Source organism: Osmerus eperlanus, chromosome 2, assembly GCF_963692335.1.
Source record: "Osmerus eperlanus chromosome 2, fOsmEpe2.1, whole genome shotgun sequence".
Lineage (NCBI taxonomy): Eukaryota > Metazoa > Chordata > Actinopteri > Osmeriformes > Osmeridae > Osmerus > Osmerus eperlanus.
In genome coordinates this window covers 17,811,549-17,832,866 of record NC_085019.1, presented here as the reverse complement: position 1 = coordinate 17,832,866, position 21,318 = coordinate 17,811,549, and the positions used below count along the sequence as shown (strand labels likewise).

The 21,318-nt window shown below is 43.3% G+C and overlaps 1 protein-coding gene across 1 annotated transcript in view; it reads left to right on the top strand.

Moving 5' to 3' along the window:
* Positions 1 to 4,610: 4,610 nt before the first annotated feature.
* The window catches only part of si:ch211-11k18.4 (uncharacterized), an 89,373-nt gene continuing 72,665 nt past the window's right edge, over positions 4,611 to 21,318 (top strand). Inside the window, exon 1 of the mRNA XM_062453713.1 lies at positions 4,611 to 4,928. Within this exon, the coding sequence (XP_062309697.1) occupies positions 4,811 to 4,928 (118 nt within the window). The 5' untranslated portion in view covers positions 4,611 to 4,810. The remainder of the gene's footprint in view (positions 4,929 to 21,318) is intronic.

The window sequence follows — 21,318 nt, the reverse complement described above, 5'->3', positions numbered from 1 at the left end:
ACAGGGCCATCCGTATTGAAAGATATAAGAATGAAAATTGTGGGTGAAGGAGCTCTCTCTATCTCTCTCTCTCTGAACCTAGTCTGAAGTTGAGTCGAGTCGTGAGTCAAGTTTTTTGCCGAGTGTCAACCTGTGCCTGATTTAGCAAAGTTTCTTTTTGTCAGTTGTACTGACCATCTGTTACTTGCTGTTTTACTAGTGACCCAGGGTCCGCGTTTTCTTATTTTCTTTGTCGACCTTGGTAAAGGAGGTTAGCTTCCTTTTTTATTTTATTTTTACAATTTTGTTTCTGTTCCTATAATCTGCCAATAAAATTTTTGAAAGACAGTCGTTGCCCTACCGCCCATTTGTGCGCCCATCGCTCGAGACCAAGAGATCCACTCAACGCCCCACGCCTAGACTCAGGTGAGTTCCTCTGGAATCGCGACCAGTCACTTAGACACGAATACTGTCCAGCTGGTGTTTACGCGAAACAGGGTCTTGAAGTGTTCGTCTGTTCAGACACATGTACTCTCTCGATAGGTGCGGTGTTGCGTCTCACAGATAAACTAACGGGGGGAATAAGGGCGGGCGAGAGCAGCTCTTGAACGTTTTTATCCGTGGGAAGGACGTTAACCGGGAGGGAAATATAGCCAAGGAATAAGTGATCGATAATGTTGATGTCGATGATGTGTTGCCCAAAAAAGGGCCTATAAACATTTGCTGCTATAAAAGATCTCTTGAGGTTGTGTTAAAGGCCCAGTGAACGTCTGTGACATCTTGGTTAGGTTGGGTGCGGAGATTCCTTCCCGAGAGGGAGCCTCCGACTAACTCGTAGCCAAGCGTGTGTTCTCCGCACACGTAGCCTATGCAAATTCGTAAGACCCCGGGCGTGAATTGGGTGGCGTAGCGAGGCGTAACAATATACATATATTGCGGGGGATCAGCACCCTGGTCAGCGCCCTCGAGTCCCCACACGATCGTTCGACAAGCGCAAAATAGTTTAACCCTTGTGCTGCCTTCGGGTCACATGACCCAAAGGTTCATAACGAACCATCGTTGTGTTAACCCAATTTTACCCAATACAAAAACAAATAAAAATAATTTTCTTTTAACCTTTGCAATGTGGGGGGTCTGAGACAGCCCAACGGTTAAAAGAAAATGCTTCACTTTGTTTTTGTATGCGGTAAAGTTGTTGCAATACGACGGTGGGTCACAATGACTGATGGGTCAGAATGACCCGAAGATAACACAAGGGTTAATTGAGCTTTATGTAAAATAAACAGATGTTTATCAAAAAACCTTGTCTAGTGATGCCATCACTCCGGCCCTACTCCCATCCATCCTCGCTGACGCGTATCGTTACGGTAGGGCCCCCCGGCCCAGCTATCCGTAGCCTATCTGAGAACTTTTTGGAAAATATGGGCTATGGACCCAACCAACTCTATTTGGGAGGGGAGAACTCCCTCACATGGTACAACCCATGCAGAGGCTGAGGTGTCAGAATGCGGAACGTGTGTAGCCTACTTTAAGAGAAGATAATACTAACGTGACAAATGTCAACAACAAAAAATCCTCGACCGGCCCAAAAGTGAAGCAGCCCACCGGGAACTCTCCCGATTACCCACCCCGGCCCTGTTTACAACGTTAACAGGGCTAGTTGGTTGGCGTTGCCTTTTCAGCGTGAGATATACAAGGTGTGGCGTGAGAGCGTGTGAAATGGTTGAAATGCGTGTCTCACGGCCAATGCGTGAGAGTTGGCAGCCCTGGAAATGAGCTGTGGGCTCATTTAATTAGTGGTTGCAGGTGTGGCTGATTATAGGGGGTATAGAGGAGGGGTTAAAAGGGGGACTGGGCCGAGACAGAGGTAGGCTGGTCGGAGCTGGAGCATTCTGGGAGATGGGTGGCGAGCGTTCGCAGTCACAAGGGCTGCCGGCGATGAAGTCAGTGAGTGAGAGGGGTTAGTGTTCCTGTGGCAGGAGGGGAGGAGTATTTACATTTTACATTTAGTCATTTAGCAGACGCTCTTATCCAGAGCGACTTACAGTAAGTACAGGGACATTCCCCCGAGGCAAATAGGGTGAAGTGCCTTGCCCAAGGACACAACGTCAGTTGGCATGACCGGGAATCGAACTGGCAACCTTCGGATTACTAGCCCGATTCCCTCACCGCTCAGCCACCTGACTCCCCATTTGCCTCCTGTAGCAGATATAGGGCGGGGAAAGTAGGAGAGTACTCCGTTGCTAATTGATGACCTGACCGCAACGACTTAGGCTGACAATGCGTCCAGCTAACATTCAGCCCGGAGAGTGTACGACGCCCAAGCTCAGACCCCGGGGGAGGGTCTCGCCAAGCGGTGGCTAAGTATCCAATTATTGACTGTTGTCTTGCCCATTTTAAATAGCTTTATTAAATTACCTGGCGGTGGGAGAGAACAGGGTGCGAGGAGCAGTGCACCGTCCATAGTGGGTAGTTGGGTCTCCCCTATACACGTGTGACGTAGCATAGGTGTGTGTTCGAGTGAGTGCCAGAGTGCAGTGGCGTTGGGGTGTCTACTGGGGGTTTGGCCCAGCTTTGAGAGTGCAGTGACGTTGGGGTGTCTACTGGGGGTTTGGCCCAGCTCTGAGAGTGCCGTGCTTTCACCGGATTGGGTAGGGTGGAGTGTGGTCCAGGGAGAGCCCAACTTCCTTAAATGCCTGTGTAGCCTGTGTTGTGCCCTGGAGTATTCCACCTCGGCTTATGAATTTTAGAGAACCATTGTCCGGACCTAATAAAGACCTTTTTATATTGTTACAAGCTTGTACCTGTGTTCTTCCAGCCTGACATACTTGGCAGTAATTTCCTGCTCCACGAACAAACCCACATTTATTACAGTACTGTAGGTTGGTACAGTAGAACTAGAGCGACCTAGCATCATTAGTTTCAAACGCAGCATCGTTGTTGAGTAACAGTTGCACTGTACTGTATGATGGAGCTGTGCCAAGGTAAGAAGGTAAATTCTTGGCCCATGTTCTGGCATCTAGTACTTAAAGTGCTGAGATTTTTTGATGCTAGCTAGAGATGTAGAAGCCAGAACGTAGCAAAAACAATGTGCTACGAAGTGAGTGATGACCTGTTTATGTAATGTTAAGTGTAGCTAGCTAATTTAGTGCACTATTTATATTTATCGACAAACTAATGCTTACAAACATGTTTGTGTGAGAGGAAAGCTATATTTAATTATTATTCCATAACTGGTCGCTTTGCACCAATAATATGGGAGTTGGTACAGTAAGAAATTGGATGAGATTATACACAGTGTCAAGGGACCATCAAAGAACAGAGTACAACATTGTTAATCTATTCATAAAGTGAATGTTTACTAAGCAAACTATGAGTTAGAGTCCATTGTAACATTCAGTCCATCATGTGATGATCATTACAGCTTACTGTCTGTTTATGTGGTGTGTGTCTATGGCCCTTGCAGTCTGGCATTGCTACTGAGGTTGACGTGAGCTGAACAGAGGCCCAGTGCCTTGGAGGTGGATGTCAGACCACTGGATGAAGAAGCGCTGGATGGGACAACACTGGATGAAGAAGTGGTGGAAGGGAGACCACTGGATGAGAGAGCTGGAAGGGGGACCACTGGATGAGAGATTTCTGGATGAGGGAAAATGTGATGGAGTGGGCTGTCTTATATTTAAACCACAGTATTTTTGTCATTACTATGCTTTTAATTGTGGTCGTTATTGAGTTTGCTCCTGTTGACTTTAGTAAACCACCTCTTTCTCCTATCAGCTGGGAAGCTGTAGCCTACATCACGACTCCCTATCGGAGCATGCAATACATCCCCATGCATCACACCCAACCATTATGAAATTGAAGATGCTAGGTGCAAGCCCAAGACGGCACAGTGTAGACAAAGGCGTTACCTTTGTTGTTTCACCTTTTACACTCTTGTCATAGCAGAGACTAAAATAACATGTGTATAACATGTGTACATATTTGAATGGTAATGTTGACTATTATGTAGTTGCACTGTAGCCTTTCACAACCAAGTAACCAACCATTAAAAAAATAGTTGTAGGCATCAGACTTTTATAGGCTCCAATAACCTCTTTACTGACTGTAAACGCACTCTACCAAATACTATTTGGTAGGCTAATGTAGCTACTATTTGAAATAGTGGTACATTAGAAATCGGGATAGATTAGGTCTAGCTCTACCTTAGGCTATCAATTTCAGATCAGCCTAAAATAAATTACGTTCTGATCCAGTGGGTCGGTTAGGGGACACTATTCGATGTATCGCTGCTATCCACAGCCAGTTAATTGATGGTAATATGCGCTAGTCATGTTAACTCGATCGTAAAGTAGCTAGCGATAATGTAGGAAACGCGCTAGCCGGATGTAGTTCAGGGCCTTGCGTTCTAAACTGATCTGTTATTTTCTACAAAAAAGGTCTATAGAAGTCGTAAGCGCTCTTTGACTAACTCAGTCCAACATGGCGGCATCGCTACCTTTGCGCCATCTAGTGGCGGTTGTCAAAAACACCAGAGCTTCGCCTGTTATCTGCTATACTCTTTCTATACTCTCAACGTGGCTCTGGCGTGGGATCATACAGTCTATGGGTGGGATCGGCACCCTTCTTGAAACTATATTACCCAGAAATCTACGCCTTGCCGGTTAGTTGACGACGTGGCCGACGCTCTTGTTGAACAAACCGGGTTTATTCAAACTTTGACGGGGACTAAAGGATCTTGAACAGTTCCTTGTTCAGAGCATTTTTGTGAAACTGATAGCAACAGCAAATAATAAGAATAAGTTAATATTGTCTTAGGTAGCGATTCGCAATGTCAGGGAAAATCAAAAGCCGAAGTGCAGCAAATGCCGACTCGGTATCAGGCAGTGTGTCTTGTGATGAGCGGATTTTGCGAGATTGTCATCAGCTGTATGTCGATGCTGATAGTGGTGAGTTGAATGTCTTCATAACTATAACTAGAGCTATATAATTGTAAGACTAAGGACTTAGCCAAGCTATTATGATTAACTCCAATTACGTTTAGCCTACTTTGCTAGTAGGCTAGCTAGCTGGTCACTAGGGGTTAGCTTAGTTTACATTAACTGGCAAATTGCATTTATTGGCATCGGTAACTACCGGGTAGGTCACTGATTTTAGCTGGCTAGCAAAATACAAAGAAGGTCGTTAGTGCTAGTCTTTCCCTTGGCTTGGGTTCAGGGTTTGAACGGTCGATAATGGATCCCTTTACACGGCTGTAGATCGACCATTACTAGGCTACTTCAGTTAAACTACGCATGAATAGGCTAGCCGGCTTAGAACAGTGGCTGACTAGTTACGGTGCGTGTCCACTGAAACACGGTCACTATAGGTTGTGACGGCTGTCAATCAAAATGTGGAGTGGTGAACATTGTGATGTAATGGTGTATTCTGGAAGGTACTAAAGAACAAAGCGTAATACAAATGTTTTTATTAAGTTAGATAGACACTTTATAACAGTTTCAGGTTATGTTTTAGTGTTGGTAACATGTCCCACACAAACTTAGTAATCGTCCCACATTTGGTTTGTTTGATCAGAATCAGAATGGGTTTTATTCGCCATGAAAGTTTGCACAGACAAGGAATTTGCTTTATCAGGAAGGTGCAAACATTAAACATATAGGAATCTAAAATTTAAATATTAGGACTAACTATACTAAGGGTACATAACTAGCAATACTAAGTGGAATTAGATTAAAATAAACTATACAATAAAATATAAAATAAAATATAAGTTGCAGTAATTTACAATATAAAAAACTATATATATATATTACAAGAAATACAAATGGTACAAGATTGTATTGTGCAGTGCAAAAGCAGTGTGTTTTAAGGGCATTGAGTCATGAAGTCAGTGTGAACCCTTGGCCTTGTTGAAGAGGCCAACAGCGGAAGGGAAGAAACCGTTTTTGTGGCGTGTGGTATTGGTCCTGATGGACCGCAGCCTTCTGCCGGAAGGGAGTGACTGAAACAGGGAGTGACCAGGGTGGGAGGAGTCGGCCACAATCTTCCTCGCTCGTCTCAGGGTCCTCGAGATGTGCAGGTCCTCGATGGCAGACAGATTGCAGCCAATCACCTTCTCAGCAGTGCGGATGATACGCTGCAGCCTGCTCTTGTCCTTGGCAGTGGCAGCAGCGTACCAGATGGTAATGGAGGAGGTGAGGATGGACTCAATGATGGCTTTGTAGAAGTGCACCATCATTGTCTTTGACAGGTTGAATTTCTTCAGCTGCCGTAGGAAGTACATCCTCTGTTGTGCTTTCTTGGTGAGGGAGCTGATGTTCAGTTCCCACTTGAGGTCCTGGGAGAGGATAGTGCCCAGGAAGCGGAAGGACTCCACAGTGTTGACTGGGGAGTCACACAGGGTGATGGGGGTGAGTGGGGCTGTATTCTTCCTGAAGTCCACAACCATCTCCACTGTCTTAAGAGCATTGAGCTCTAGGTGGTTCTGGCTGCACCAGGTCACCAGGTTGGCCGTTTCCCACCTATAATCAGATTCGTCTCCACCAGAGATGAGCCCAATGGGGGTGGTGTCGTCCGCAAACTTCAGGAGTTTGACGGACGGATGACTAGAGGTGCAGCTGTAGGTGTACAGGGAGAAGAGCAGAGGAGAAAGGACGCAGCCCTGGGGTGATCCAGTGCTGATGGACCGGGAGTCAGAGACTTGTGTTCCCAGCTTAACGCACTGCTTCCTGTCAGACAGGAAGTCTGTGATCCACCTGCAGGTGGAATCAGGCACGTTCAGCTGGGAGAGCTTGTCCTGAAGCAGGGCGGGGATGATGGTATTGAAGGCAGAGCTGAAGTCCACAAACAGGATCCTGGCATAGGATGCTGGGGAGTCCAGGTGCTGTAGGGTGAAGTGGAGGGCCATGTTAACTGCATCATCCACAGACCTGTAGGCAAACTGCAGGGGGTCCAGTAGAGGGTCTGTGATGGATTTAAGGTGTGCCAGCACCAGACGCTCGAAAGACTTCATTACCACAGAGGTCAGGGCGACGGGTCTGTAGTCATTAGGTGCGTTCGACATGGACTGACTTCATGCAGCGCTTCAGCCGGCTGCAGGCGGCTGACTTGAAACAGTGAATTCTGGTTAGACTTTTTGTCTGACTTGAAATGGCGCAGAGGCTAGGTCACTGTGACGTAGCCATCAAAGTACTGTGAGATCGATTCGAGAACTGCCGGCTGTGTAGCTGAGCGCATTTTCTCAAAAGCAACTGCAAGGGTTCTAATGACGACACAGCTATTTCATGATTTGCCAGACTCACACACGACAACTTTGACGCGTGTTTTGTAATTATTCTGACACCTTCAGTTTCGCCAACGCTCAAATCCGGACCAAACTGTTTAATTTAATAAAAAAATTGTTGAAGAAAGGGTTTTAGTCCGCCTCTTCACTAACAGAAAGACTAAGTTTAATTATAAATAAAGTAAAGCAAACAGCGCTTGATCGCCCACGTCAACGCTTGACGTCAACGCAGCAAACCACGAGAAGCTGGAATGTCCGACTTTACAGAGCCGTTTTCAACTCCTCCCCGACTGCAAGCGGCTACTCTCACCGGTCGTTTCATGCAGCCGCAGTCCATGTCGAACGCACCTATTATGTCTTGTTGGCCTTGGCTTTTTGGGCACAGGGATGATGGTGGAGGACTTGAGACAGGCTGGCAAATGGCATGTCTCAAGGGATGTGTTAAAGATGTAGGTAAACACCGGAGACAGCTGGTCAGCGCAGTGCTTGAGGGTGGCTGGAGAGGCAGAGTCCGGCCCAGCTGCTTTGCGGGGATTCTGCCTCTTGAAAAGTCTGTTAACTTCACCCTCCTGAATGGAGAGAGTCGTCACTGTAGAGGGGTGGAGGTGGGAGGCCTCCTGGGTGGGAAGGGGTAGTTCAGGACTGTCCAAGTGTCTTTCAAATCTGCAGTAGAACTCATTCAGGTCGTTGGCCAGGCAGGAGTCGTTAGTGGAGTGGGGGGCTCTGGGCTTGAAGTTGGTAATCTGCCTGAGCCCTCTCCAGACAGAAGCAGAGTCGTTTGCAGAGAATTGGTGTTTTAATCTCTCCGAGTACAGTCGTTTAGCCTCCCTCACCGCCTTGCTAAACCTGTTCTTCGACTCCTTGAAACAGTCTTTGTCCCCACTCCTAAACGCGGCCTCTTTCGCTGACCTCAACCTTCTGAGTTTAGCTGTAAACCAGGGTTTGTCGTTGTTGTAGCTCACCCTGGTGCGTGTTGGTATACAGCAGTCCTCACAGAAGCTGATGTATGATGTCACAGCCTCTGTGAGCTCATCCAGACTATTGGTAGCAGTCGTGAACATGTCCCAGTCAGTGCAGTCCAAGCACACCCGCAGATCCTCCATAGCTTCACTGGTCCACTGTTTCGATGTCCTCACAGCAGGCTTACAGCGCATGGTCACCATGGTGGTCACCCTGTTGTCAAAAGAAAGAACTACAACAAAATTATTTTATTTGTATTTCTTCCTATATTTTATTATCTATGAAATATAGCATATTCCTAAATTGCATATCATTTGTGTTAGGATTTTATTTCATGTTCATTGGTCCCTGCCTTGCTGCTTCAGACTGAATTCTGTTGATTCGAGTTTGCAGTAGTAAGCCATAGGCTAAGTGTGAAATGTGGGGCTAGCCCCTCTCACAATGTGAACATGTACATTGTACGTGTGAAAATATGAATACACAGAATGTTAGTGTGATCAGAGAATGTTTAATAGGGGAGAACTGCCACTCTTGGGAAACTTCCGGGTTCTGAACTGGTTGCAATTCCACTCTAGTTCCATATGAGCGCGCTAACGGGCGAGTGCAGAATGAATGGAGGTTTACATTTAGGTCATTTAGCAGACGCTCTTATCCAGAGCGACTTACAGTAAGTACAGGGACATTCCCCCGAGGCAAGTAGGGTGAAGTGCCTTGCCCAAGGACACAACGTCATTTGGCAGAGCCGGGGATCGAACCAGCAACCTTCTGATTACTAGCCCGATTCCTTAACCGCTCAGCCACCTGACTCCTGAGGTCTATGGAGCTATACCCCTCAAACACTTTTCTCAGGATATAAATTTTTTTTGTCTAGTAATTTGAACAGTGGCGGCTGGTCAATAGAGGGCACTAGGGCGCCGCCCTCCCTGGTGAAAATTGTTTTAGATTTGTTTTTCATGTAATATATTTTCTAAACAATAACTACTCATTTTAAGCATGAATGTGTTAAAAATACACAATAACGTGTTGTGTGTGTGTGTGTATATTACATTTAGTCATTTAGCAGACACTTATCCAGAGCGACGTATATAATAAAATTCTGTTTTGGGATAAATTTACTTCATGATGGACATCTGGGGAGCTAGAAAAATCGCCCATCGAAACGCCTACCAACCTGCTGGCGATGGGTGAATTGCTGACCGTTGCTAACAAGAAACACATATTTAGGCAATCAGCGTCCTCAAAAATGATGCCTCAAGGGCGCTGAAAAAATCGCCCCAAGCAAAGAGTTACAGTATAGAAATGATCTTGCAACTGTAGGGCTTACTTTACGTTATTGAAAATGAATGACTCCAGACCGGACTTCAGCCGTTCTCAAATTCTGTCAGATATCCTCTCCAAAATCCTTTTGAGAAGAGAACTTTAGTGGAGAAAACAAATATAAGAGTTTGGCCCAGATCAATCTGACATCGAAATTACACAACAGGCGAGCGAAAAGGGTAGATCTAAATCATACACGAGAGGTTTCTCCCACGATTGGTAAGCTACAACAGAAAGGCCTGGCTAGCTGGATGCAGTCATGTCAATGCCTTATTTTGCTTCCCATGCTTGCTTTTTAAAACATTCGGAACAGATACAGCATGGACTGTTACAGGAGTTAAGGACATTAAACATTTATCTGAGAAAACAAAACAAGTGCACAAAGGCACACATGGAGAATACAATCAAGCTAGGCAGAGACAATATCGCTATGCAACGATGTCCGAGAGAAAAAAGGAAGTGACCAGAGCTTGCTGTAATGCAGTATCTCTGGCCTTACAATGTGTATGACGTCATCAACATTTTACAAGGCTTTTTAGAACAAAAAAATCTAAAACCCAGCAGTGTGTATTTCTTGCCTCCCCTTTCGAATTCAGCATTCAAATTACTAGTCAAAAAATGATATCCTGAGAAAAGTGGATTTTGAGGGGTATAGCTCCATAGACCTCCATTCATTCTGCACTCGACCGTTAGCGCCCTCATATGGAACTAGTGGAACTGCAACCAGTTCAGAAGCCGGAAGTTTCCTGAGAGTGGCAGTTCTCCCCATATTAGACATTCTCTGATACAGCTGACAGGTTAGGCTCTCCCTGTCAATACACATTAGGGGTGGGCGATATGGCCAAAATCTTCTATCACGGTATGAGTAATTTTATATCACGGTTACGGTATGTATCACGGTATAGTAATTGCCACTGATCCATATCTAACTTCTGTTTCGGCATATCAACCTCGTTAAAGCTCGGTCGATAGGTTAAAGGGGCGATTGATTGCAGAACCAAATTTACCTTGTCACAGTTGAATAACGACAGTTCAGTGGGTAAAATGGACATACAGTGAACCTCAAAGTCCATTGACACCTCTTTCCTATGTAAATCTCACAATAAAAAAATTTAGCTGTGAAACAGTAGTTCTTGGAAATTTCCCTGCTGTGATGTCCCAACGGGGCTCCACCTTTTTTGGCTCTTGTCTGTACCTTTGTCACGCCCCCAAATTTGCTGCACGCTGCTCTATGTACTTCCACAGAATTACAAAGAAGAACATTTTTCTAGCATATTGAAAATGGACTATGGGAATAAATGCAGTGTTCCAGACTGTACAGGGAATGCTGACACTTTTCAGAGTCTTCCTAAGGAACCAAACACTCAATGGGCTGTGATGTTTGTCTATATGAGAAGATCTGTGCAGTTCGACCCTCAATTACACATTTGCTCGAACCATTTCACCGAGGACAGTTTTGAATGAAAACCTTGGACAATTTAAAGAAGGATTTGCTAATTGCTTAGCAGACGCTCTTATCCAGAGCGACTTACAGTAAGTACAGGGACATTCCCCCGAGGCAAGTAGGGTGAAGTGCCTTGCCCAAGGACACAACGTCATTTGCCTGGCAGGGAATCAAACCGGCAACCTTCTGATTACTAGACCGATTCCCTAACTGCTCAGCCACCTGACTCCCACAGTTAGCTTATTAGCAATGCTAACGTCTCCTGTATCAAGCATAGGTAGAATGCTAAATACGTGTCTAAACACATCAACATACCTTACTTAGCAAATAACTCTAGCTAGACTAGCTGTATTCGGCATTAGAAGGGAAGCTTCCGAAAAAATAGCCAGAAAACAAATAGCAGTCTAGACTATTGCTAACGCCTGTCTAATCTATTTGAAAGAACTGGAGAAAGGCAGGTGTTAGATACAGGATACGTTAGCATTGCTAATAACTGTACCGACAAAATCATCCTACAGCTTGCAGTTGTGATGAACATAACTAAGGTTGGAACGTTCCTCTTCTCAGCAACAGCTTCAAAGCAAATCCTGCTTTACATTGTCCCAGGTTTACAAAACCGTCCTTGGTGAAATGGTTCGAGCAAATGTGTAATTGGGGGTCGAACTGCACAGGGATCTTCTACGCTAGAGCTACGGTATAGACAAACATCAGCCATGCCCGTCGAGTCAATGTAAGCTAGACTCTAGCTCATCTTTTTATTAACGCTGATTTGCAAGGAATGCAAGAACAGCTAGATAGCGAAAACACCTAGACTGTAGGCATGTAAACTAGTTTAGCTTGCTAACGCAAGAGCATAGGTAGAATGTGTGATGATTTAGCCTAGTTTATTGGCAATGGAGATAACGTTATTTCATGTTCCTGACTGTGTTTCATTAGAATAAATAACCTGTGTTACATGTAAATCTACAATTCACGATGCATGTTTGTCCAGATCTTTGTCAGGTTATTTTTCAGCAAGATATAGAGCTAGCTAACAGAAGCTGAGTTGAATCACGATATAGTTTGGTTGCTAAGCTGTAACGTTCTACCCACCTAAGTCGATCCAGTTTGCTTCGACAACAGAAGTGGAAACAACTAACGTTATCATTTCAAATGATATCTAGTCAATCTGTTAAACAGTGTTGTGTAGACACAATAGATTTATTTGTACGTTTTTATTTCAATTCTCCACCTTAGTTGTTTCAGTGAGTGTTGGCCGTGTTGAGTCCTTTGCTCCACAGCTTCACTCGTTGTAAACCAACCAATCAGCGTGCAGCTCATCTATATATTCATGAGCATACCATAAAAGGAGAAAACCTCACGTTTTTTCCCAGGAAAATTTCAGAGGATGTATCAGGGGGCATAGAACAGCACCCGGGCCATTTTCAGCCCAACCAATGTTACATACCCTATTCGGAGACCTTAAGGAACAGTGTGAAATACCCCAAAAACCCAGTCAATCACCCCTTTAAAGCCTCAGTTTGATATTTCCCGGCATGACCTCACTCTCAGTAGTTAGCCTTCACTAGTCATCTTAGATCAAGAATGCTAGCAACGCCACCAGTGTAATTTTACAACAATAATTTTACAGCACAAGACATAAAACTTGAACAACAAATCGAATTGGTTACCTGCAGAATGGGTCATCAAATATATAATTAATTAGCATCGGCATGAATGTGGTTCCGATTGGCTGCGCATCAGCCAATCGGAACGCTCGTACTCGTAACTTTGAGTCTTTTGTTTTTAACTCAAGTGTGTGTAATAAATAATTAAGTGTGATGATGAAGTATGGTATGGTTATTTTGTACCATTTCTTAATTGAATTTACAGAACAATTACTATACCGTAACCGTGATATAAAATGACTCATACCGTGATAGAAGATTTTGGCCATATCGCCCACCCCTAACCTGACTACACTAAACTCTAAGTTACAAAGGGTGCAGGTGGAACCGCTCCTAAACTACTGTACATAACATTGGTTATCTACGTGTTGAGGAGTATACCCATGGGTCTCTACACTATCTCCCTTCTCCTCTTACACATCTGGACAAAACAACTGCCGCTCAGCGCGACTCCTCTCCTTTTCCTACGCCAGACAGAACACATTTCAGCATGACGACAGTTAGGACCGATCAAATACAGCCGCTTCGCCGCTTCAGGTCCGGATCTCGACGTTGGGGCGCGCACTCCGACGTCATCACCAGCACCGTCACAGGAACACCTACAGACAAGACACACAAACAAAACACACACCCCCTACAGGCAGGAGTGGGAGCCGTAACAGTGGTCCTGGACAGTTCTGAGTCTATGTACCCCGAGGGACTCTTGCCAAATAAGGTCCCTCGGGATGCTCCTGTGGTGTAGGCCCCCCCCCCTGGGAAACCCTTCCCATAAATGACAAAAAGTGGTATGTCGCCTCCAGCCTTGTTCAGGCATGCCAGCACCGTGATGTTGTCCCTGGTGCCGGGTGCCTGTTTGTAGGTGTGCTTGCACCCCATCCCCGACTCGTCACAGTTAAAAATCTGTCTGGGTTTTTCCCTCAGCCCGTTTTCTTGCAGGGTCTGTCCGAGTAGTTCAGAAATGCCATGGTGACACCAATGCCTCCTGCAGAGGACATTGGTGGTGGAAGGGTCTCTCTTTCACCTTTAACAGAATATAAATATATTAATTTGTTTTCCAATAATTATTTTGGGGGGTGAATATGTAATATTGAACATACCTAATGGCAGTGGCAAATGCCAGGAGTTGGGCCTTGGTGACAGGGAATCCATGGCCTGCGGTGTAGAGGCAGTACTGTACAAGGGCTTTTTCATCCTAGTCAGATAACAGGAGCCCTTTCCCAGACTTGTGGCCATGGGTTACCCGGCCCTTCAACCTATCCGCCAGCATCATCCGTGGCACATTGGTCATCCTGATCCTAATGTCTATAGGCTACCTCTTTAATACACAAACGCAATTTAAACTAGAGAGGGTACAATTTCTGGGGAAATTGTAGGGTGTGCTTGCTTGCGTCGGTTGCACAGGGGTCCGTTTTTGAATGACATTTTTACAACTGATATTTCTGTATATTTTATATAAAAATGCATACTTATTATTTATAAAGATGACATAGATTTAAAAGCATTTTTTTTTGCTGCTCATTTACAACTGAAAATACGAGTGAAGTGTAGAATGAAATAGATGTCTTCTCATTTCCCCTGCAAGAGGCAGCCTCATCGTTGAATCAAAACGAATAAATTTGGCAGACCGGTGTAAAAATTGACCTAATCTCTATGACTTAAACGTCATTTTAAGTTTTTCCCTTCTCGTGATATTTTCAGGCATTTAGCCTACTCATTGCATTCATTCATTAATAAAGAACCCCCTTTGAAGATTATTCTACGACGTTACCCGGCAGTAGAAGATGGAATCGAGATTCAAACAGTACCATCTGCTAACTGCTAAATATGCCCCCAAAAACGTAAATAAGCTTGACATTTATTTAGTGGAAAATCGCTTTAATAAAAAGCTCACTGGTAGCGGTCATTGTCAGTAACAACACCAAGCGCGATATAGCCCTGTGTGGAGAAGCTGCCCCGGTAAATTGTACTACTACAGTACAGTAGACTACTGCTGTGTTCGTCTTGGCAGCGATTGCGTTGGTTGAATTGGATTTAACGTTCCGTTGTACGGTTTAGGCTGAAATTAATTATTTTCATGAACAGATTGACAAAGTTTAGGTTGTGGCAATGAAGTTCAGGTTAGTAGTCAGATAGTTTCACCTATTGAAAGACTTTTGATTTAAGTAAGGGACCCGCCGAACATGTTCTGTCGCCGTTTGACTTCCTAAACAGCTGTGTACTGTACAGTAGATGTTTTTGTAGTGTCTCGCATAGGCTACAGCGTTGCAATGAGCAACACTGGTTTGAAACCACAGGTAATGATAATTTCACCAACAAATCGTTTACTTGTAATGTAATGTCATAGTAAATCCTACAAAGAAAATTTATTTGTGAGGAATATTTATTTTAACGATTGAAAACAGATGCATCATAGACCACTGTGGTGTGTTGCCCGGGCAACAGAGGCTAATGTCATGCTAATGCTTCAGTGAAATAGTAGACTACCGTTTCCGAAAGTAGATGTGGGCCTACTTCCTTAATAATATCAGCTATTGTACATTACATTTCATAAGTGTTTCACATCACAAAGTAAAATGAGTAAATAGTTATCACCCTGGCCTCTTTGCTTGTGGCGTTTCTGCAGCTGCCTTGCAGTAAAGCTATAGTTAGCCTAGCTATCCCCCAAGTTAACAGATGCGAAACGAATGTTCTGCTACAGGTAGTCACGCGTGTTTTCGTGACGTTGGTGACGTAGTGACGTTAGTAACGTCAGTGACTGTGGCTAGCAAATTAGCCACCGTTAGCTTCACTTTTCACCGCAAAAACGCAATTTCTACTTAAACCATGCAACGGAACGTAAATAAAAGTACAACCAACGCAATCGCTAACAAGACGAACCTTTTGACACCGCCGTTGTGTATGTAGTCCAAATATTGACTGATCCTTAGGGGGGCGAAAATAAACAATAATAAATAATAATAAATATATATGTGAGATAACAAAGGTTGTGCCCTTGCCGAAGGCAAAGCACACCCAATAAAAATAATTTTCTTTTAACCTTCGCAATGTGGGGGGTCTGAGACAGCCCAACGGTTCAAAGAAAATGATTCACTTTGTTTTTGTATGCGGTAAAGTTGTCGCAATACGACGGTGGGTCACAATGACTGATGGGTCAGAATGACCCGAAGATAACACAAGGGTTAAAGAAGAATTGTAGGAGGAGTAGGCTTTCAAAGGTTTTCGATAAAAACGGAAATGGCGGAAAATCTATATAACCCGAAATTGACGCCATAGGGTGTGTTGAACTCGTCTTGACCCAGGGAATCCAATGGTATCTCATTTTTGAAAATCGGTCATACGGTTCAAAAGTTACGTGTGTAAACACAAGTCCAACTTTGACCCGTTGGTGGCGCTAGAGTGCTCCAATGGGAGACATGAAACTTGGTGAATATAAAGAGGGGACTGTGCTTAATGAGTGTGCCAAATTTCACAACTTTTTACCATACGGTTCTAGGGGCTGCCATAGACTCCAATGGCAGAAGTGTAATAATAATAATAAAAAGAAAAGGTAGAAACACTTAAGTGGCTTCGCCGCTTCGCGGCTTGGCCACCAATAAATATAGCTGCAAGCAGCAATGGAGGGGCCAAGCAGTCCAGAGCAGGACATGGCCTCCATAGCACTTGTGCAACAATTAAGTCACAACAACCTGTTGCACTCATGCAACACACCAAGTTTGGTTGAAATATATGTTTGCGTTCAAGAGTACTGAGAGTTCAAAGTTATTTTTCTGGTATAACACTGCAGGCCTCCTCTGCTCCTCATGGGAACGATGGAACCCAAGTTTGGTGACAATCGCGCAAATGGTTGCTGAGATATGCTCTTGCGCCTCGTTTGGCGGCTTCGCCATCGCTTTAGATCGTCTCTACCGAACAAACGTTTTTGAAAATATATCTGATTGCTTTCGTGAAACTGGGTCTAAAGATCATCTTTGCCAAATTTGGTAAACATTGGAAAAAAATTGGGGCGTGCAAAAGGTTTTTACACTTTTCCATGAAATCCAAAATGGCGGCCACGTCCAGTCGAATTTTATATAAAGTTATTAATAGTCAGGCTTGATATCTCACAAGACATCAACAGACAAAGAAATTACTTTATGAAGGTAAACACTTCAACAGTTATTAGCCAAAACACGTTTATGCTTCCGGCCACGCCCCCTTTTAGTCACATGACACAATTCTTGGAGGACATCCTTAGAATAAGGTTCCGAGTAGGCGTACCAACTTTGGTGTCACTGCCTCAAAGAACTGCTGAGATATGGTTTCACATCCTGTTTGGCGGCTTTTCTGCAGAATTTGATTGGCTGTACCGGAAAAACGGTTGTGAGGATCAAAATTCTTTTTGATAACTTTTGTGACGCTTGGTCTGAAGATCATATCTGGTAATTTTGAAGAAGATTTGACAAAATTTCTAGGAGGAGTAGGCTTTCAAAGGTTTTTGATAAAACCGGAAATAGCGGAAAATCTATAAACCGGAAATTGACGCCATGGTGTGCATTGAATTCGGCTTGATCCAGGGAATCCAATGGTACCTCATTTTTGAAAATGGGTCATACGGTTCAAAAGTTGCGTGTGTAAACACAACTCCAACTTTGACCCATTGGTGGCGCTAGAGTGCCAAAGTATGGGACATGAAACTTTGTGAATTGGACCAGGGGACTGTCCCCAATGTGTGCCAAATTTCACAACTTTCGACCAAGCGCTTCTAGGGCCTGCCATAGACACCCAGTCTTAAGAATAATAATAATAACTAGAGAGGGTACAATTTCTGGGGAAATTGTAGGGTGTGCTTGCTTGCGTCGGTTGGACAGGGGTCCGTTTTTTAATGACATTTTTACAACTGATATTTCTGTATTTTATATAAAAATGCATACCTATTATTTATAAAGATTACATAGATTTAAAAGCATTTTTTTTTGCTGCTCATTTACAACTGAAAATACGAGTGAAGTGTAGAATGAAATGGATGTCTTCTCATTTCCCCTGCAAGAGGCAGCCTCATCGTTGAATCAAAACGAATACATTTGGCAGACCGGTGTACAAATTGACCTAATCTCTATGACTTAAACGTCTTTTTAAGTTTTTCCCTTCTCGTGATATTTTCATGCATTTAGCCTACTCATTGCATTCATTCATTAATAAAGAACCCCCTTTGAAGATTATTCTACGACGTTACCCGGCAGTAGAAGATGGAATCGCGATTCAAACAGTACCATCTGCTAACTGAAAATATGCCCCCCAAAACGTAAATAAGCTTGACATTTATTTAGTGGAAAATCGCTCATTCATAAAAAGCTCACTGAGGGCGATCATTGTAAGGTAACAACGCAAAATGCGATATAGCCCTGTGTGGAGAAGCTGCCCCGGTAAATTCTACTACTACGGTACAGTACTAGACTACTGCTGTGTTCGTTTCGGTAGCGATTGCGTTGGTTGAATTCGATTAAACGTTCCGTTGTACGGTTTAGGCTGAAATTAATTTAGGCTGTGGCAATGAAGTTCAGGTTAGTAGTTAGATAGACTTTTGATTTAAGTAAGGGGAGTGCCGAACATGTTCTGTCGCCGTTTGACTTCCTAAACAGCTGTGTATGTTAGATGTTTTTGTCGTGTGTCTCGCATAGGCTACAGCGTTGCAGTGATACACTGGATTGAAACCACAGGTAATGATAATTTCACCCACAAATCGTTTACTTGTAATCTAATGTCATAATAAATCCTACAACGAAAATGTATATGTGAGGAATGTTTATTTTAACGATTGAAAACAGATACATCATAGACCACTGTAGTATGTGTTGCCCGGGCAACAGAGGCTAATGTCATGATGCTAATATTTCAGTGAAATAGTAGACTACCGTTTCCGAAAGTAGATGTGGGCTTACTTCCTTAATAATATCAGCTAATATTGTACATTACACATCACAATTGTGTGTCATATCACAAAGTAAAATTAGTAAATAGTTATCACCCTGGCCTCTTTGCTTGTGGCGTTTCTGCAGCTGCCTTGCAGTAAAGCTATAGTTAGCCTAGCTATCCCCCAAGTTAACAGATGCGAAACGAATGTTCTGCCAAAGGTAGTCACGCGTGTTTTCGTGACGTTAGTGACGTAGTGACGTTAGTAACGTCAGTGACTGTGGCTAGCAAATTAGCCACCGTTAGCTTCACTTTTCGCCACAAAAACTTAACTTGAGCCTAAACCATGTAACGGAACGTAAATAAAAATACAAGCAACTCAATCGCTACCAAGACGAAACTTTTAACACCTAGGTTGTCTATGTAGGCCAAATATTGACAAAGATTTAGGGGGGCAAAAATAAATAATAATAATAAATAAATGTGAGAGAACAAAGGTTGTGCAGAATAACAATATTGTTTTTGCTTGCAGCAAACACACTAATAACTAGAAAGGCATTTCCTGCTGAAAATGCGTTGGAATGCTGAAAGCTTTTTTTTTTTTTTTTATTGCAGAAAATACAGAAATGAGAAAAATACCCGCAAGCTGAAATGAATGTCAAAAATGTGTGAGTCACACAAAAGAGGCAGTGTGGAAACTGAACTGCATCATCTAACAACGCTAAGAGCTGAAATACAATGCGGGAGAAGCTGAAAGCTGAACTGTTAAACAGAAGAAGAAGTATGCCTAGGCTAACTAGTCATAAAAAGAATATTATAGTCTTAACAGCTGAAATTATAGTTGGGATAGTAGTAGCAGATGTGTGCATTGAGTGCGTTTACTCGGCTTTCTTAGTAGGATTCAATGTGTTGATTGAATGAAACATACAGCAGTAGGGCCGATACAGGAAGACACGGCGACACTTTGTTGCTGAAGGATGATGGTGCAAGTTTTGTCCGTGGAGCATACAACGATTAATAAAAAGAATCATGTAGACGCGCTTATTGAGTAATCGCATAACTAACTAGAAAAGGCTGTTCCTGCGAAACAGCAGTGAGAATGCCGAAAACCTGAATGGGGATAGCTGACCATGCTAAAAAAGCTGAAAATAGTGAAAATTTTGTTGAAAGTTATAAGCTGAAGCTTCAAAGCGCCCGAAAGGTATTTTTGAAAGGGGCAGGAGCTGGACGAAGGCATAAAACTACAGAACAGAGAAGAACAATGCAAAAAGAGAAATAATTCAGAATAATTTGAAAATGTAGTAGAAAGTCATTTGCTCAGGTTTCAAATTGGTCTGAAATGTATTTTAGAGAGGACCTGGAGCTAACTGATTAAAATGCTGCTGCAAAAAAAGTTGAACTATTGTGGGTAGTAAATAAGATACATCTAACCAGCGGATCATCTTGCAAGTGTGTCAAAGTGGTATTTTTACAGACTGTATTAACACCGTAGGCGTGAATAATGCATACATAATGATTGTCCTCCATCTGTAGCCAAAGCTAAGCTAGAGAGAGGATGCAATGGGAGACTTTCTACAGTAAGCCATATCTACTGCTTCAAATTGAAAACGGAGACCATCTTTTGATTAAAGACAAGTTCCTTAACCTCTGTTGTCAATATAGCCAATAAAAAGTAAATACTCTTCAGTTACAAAGCATTTGTTTGTAGCTAGGCAACGAATATTATGTCTGGAAAAACGTAGCTAGCTATGTGACCTGGTTTTGCCGTATGATGACAGTCGTAGTGTCACTAGAATGGCCATAACAAAAGATCATATTTCAAATCTGTCTGCTGTTCTACATTGCCCACACAATTCAACTCTAACATGGCCTGTATCTTGTATCGAAAGTGCTCGAAAATTAGCTCGTCTAATGTATGGTGGACTGAGAACATATTAGTTAGTCAAAGCAGAGCGAGCGGATGTCGTGGGAGAATTCCTACTGTGTTAGATTTACTGCTTCAAATTGAAAACGGAGAAGATATTTAGAGTAAAGACAATTTACTTAACATCCGTGTTCAATATCATCAATTAAAAGTAAAAACTTTCCAGTTACGTAGGATTAACGCCAGCTGCAGCAAACACATGCCCCAGCCCCGGTTTTTGGCTGTTCGTGACGGTCAGCTATGACAGTCTTGAGCCTCGATTTTTGCAGATTTCTGTGAAACTTGCTAAAATAAAAACGATCTAGCTAGATTATGTACACTTTAAGCTCAAATGTACATACCTTGTTTGGCCAATTTGGTCGATTGTGGAAAAAAAGTCTAACCGTTTTTAGTTATGGAGCCATCGCGCTAGCTCGATTATACGAGAATAACAGAAATGTAGCTAGAATCCACACCTCACACAAGTTAACCGAGACGCAAAACTGTACGTCCAATCCAAAAAATAAGGATATTTTCCGAGACCCAAGACTCTGCCGAAACCAGAGATGTCCTTTATATTTATGTGCGGTCAGAAATACGACTCTACCGGCAATCTTGTTCTTTTTGCTTTCTCTGACGATTTTGTCACCAGATTTGCATTGGTCTCTATGGGGCGAGAGTTGGACTTTGTCTCGCTTTTGTGGGGCTCTGAACAAATGTGTACGTCTGTTGGGTTCAACAGACAACTGTCTACGACCAGCACAAAATTAGCTATCTTATGATCCAAAAACGAAGCATGAAGAGCGAAAATTGTGGCAATGCTGGCAAACTAGAAATATTTTTTCAACGACATCCGAAGCTGCCCTCCACTCTAGGG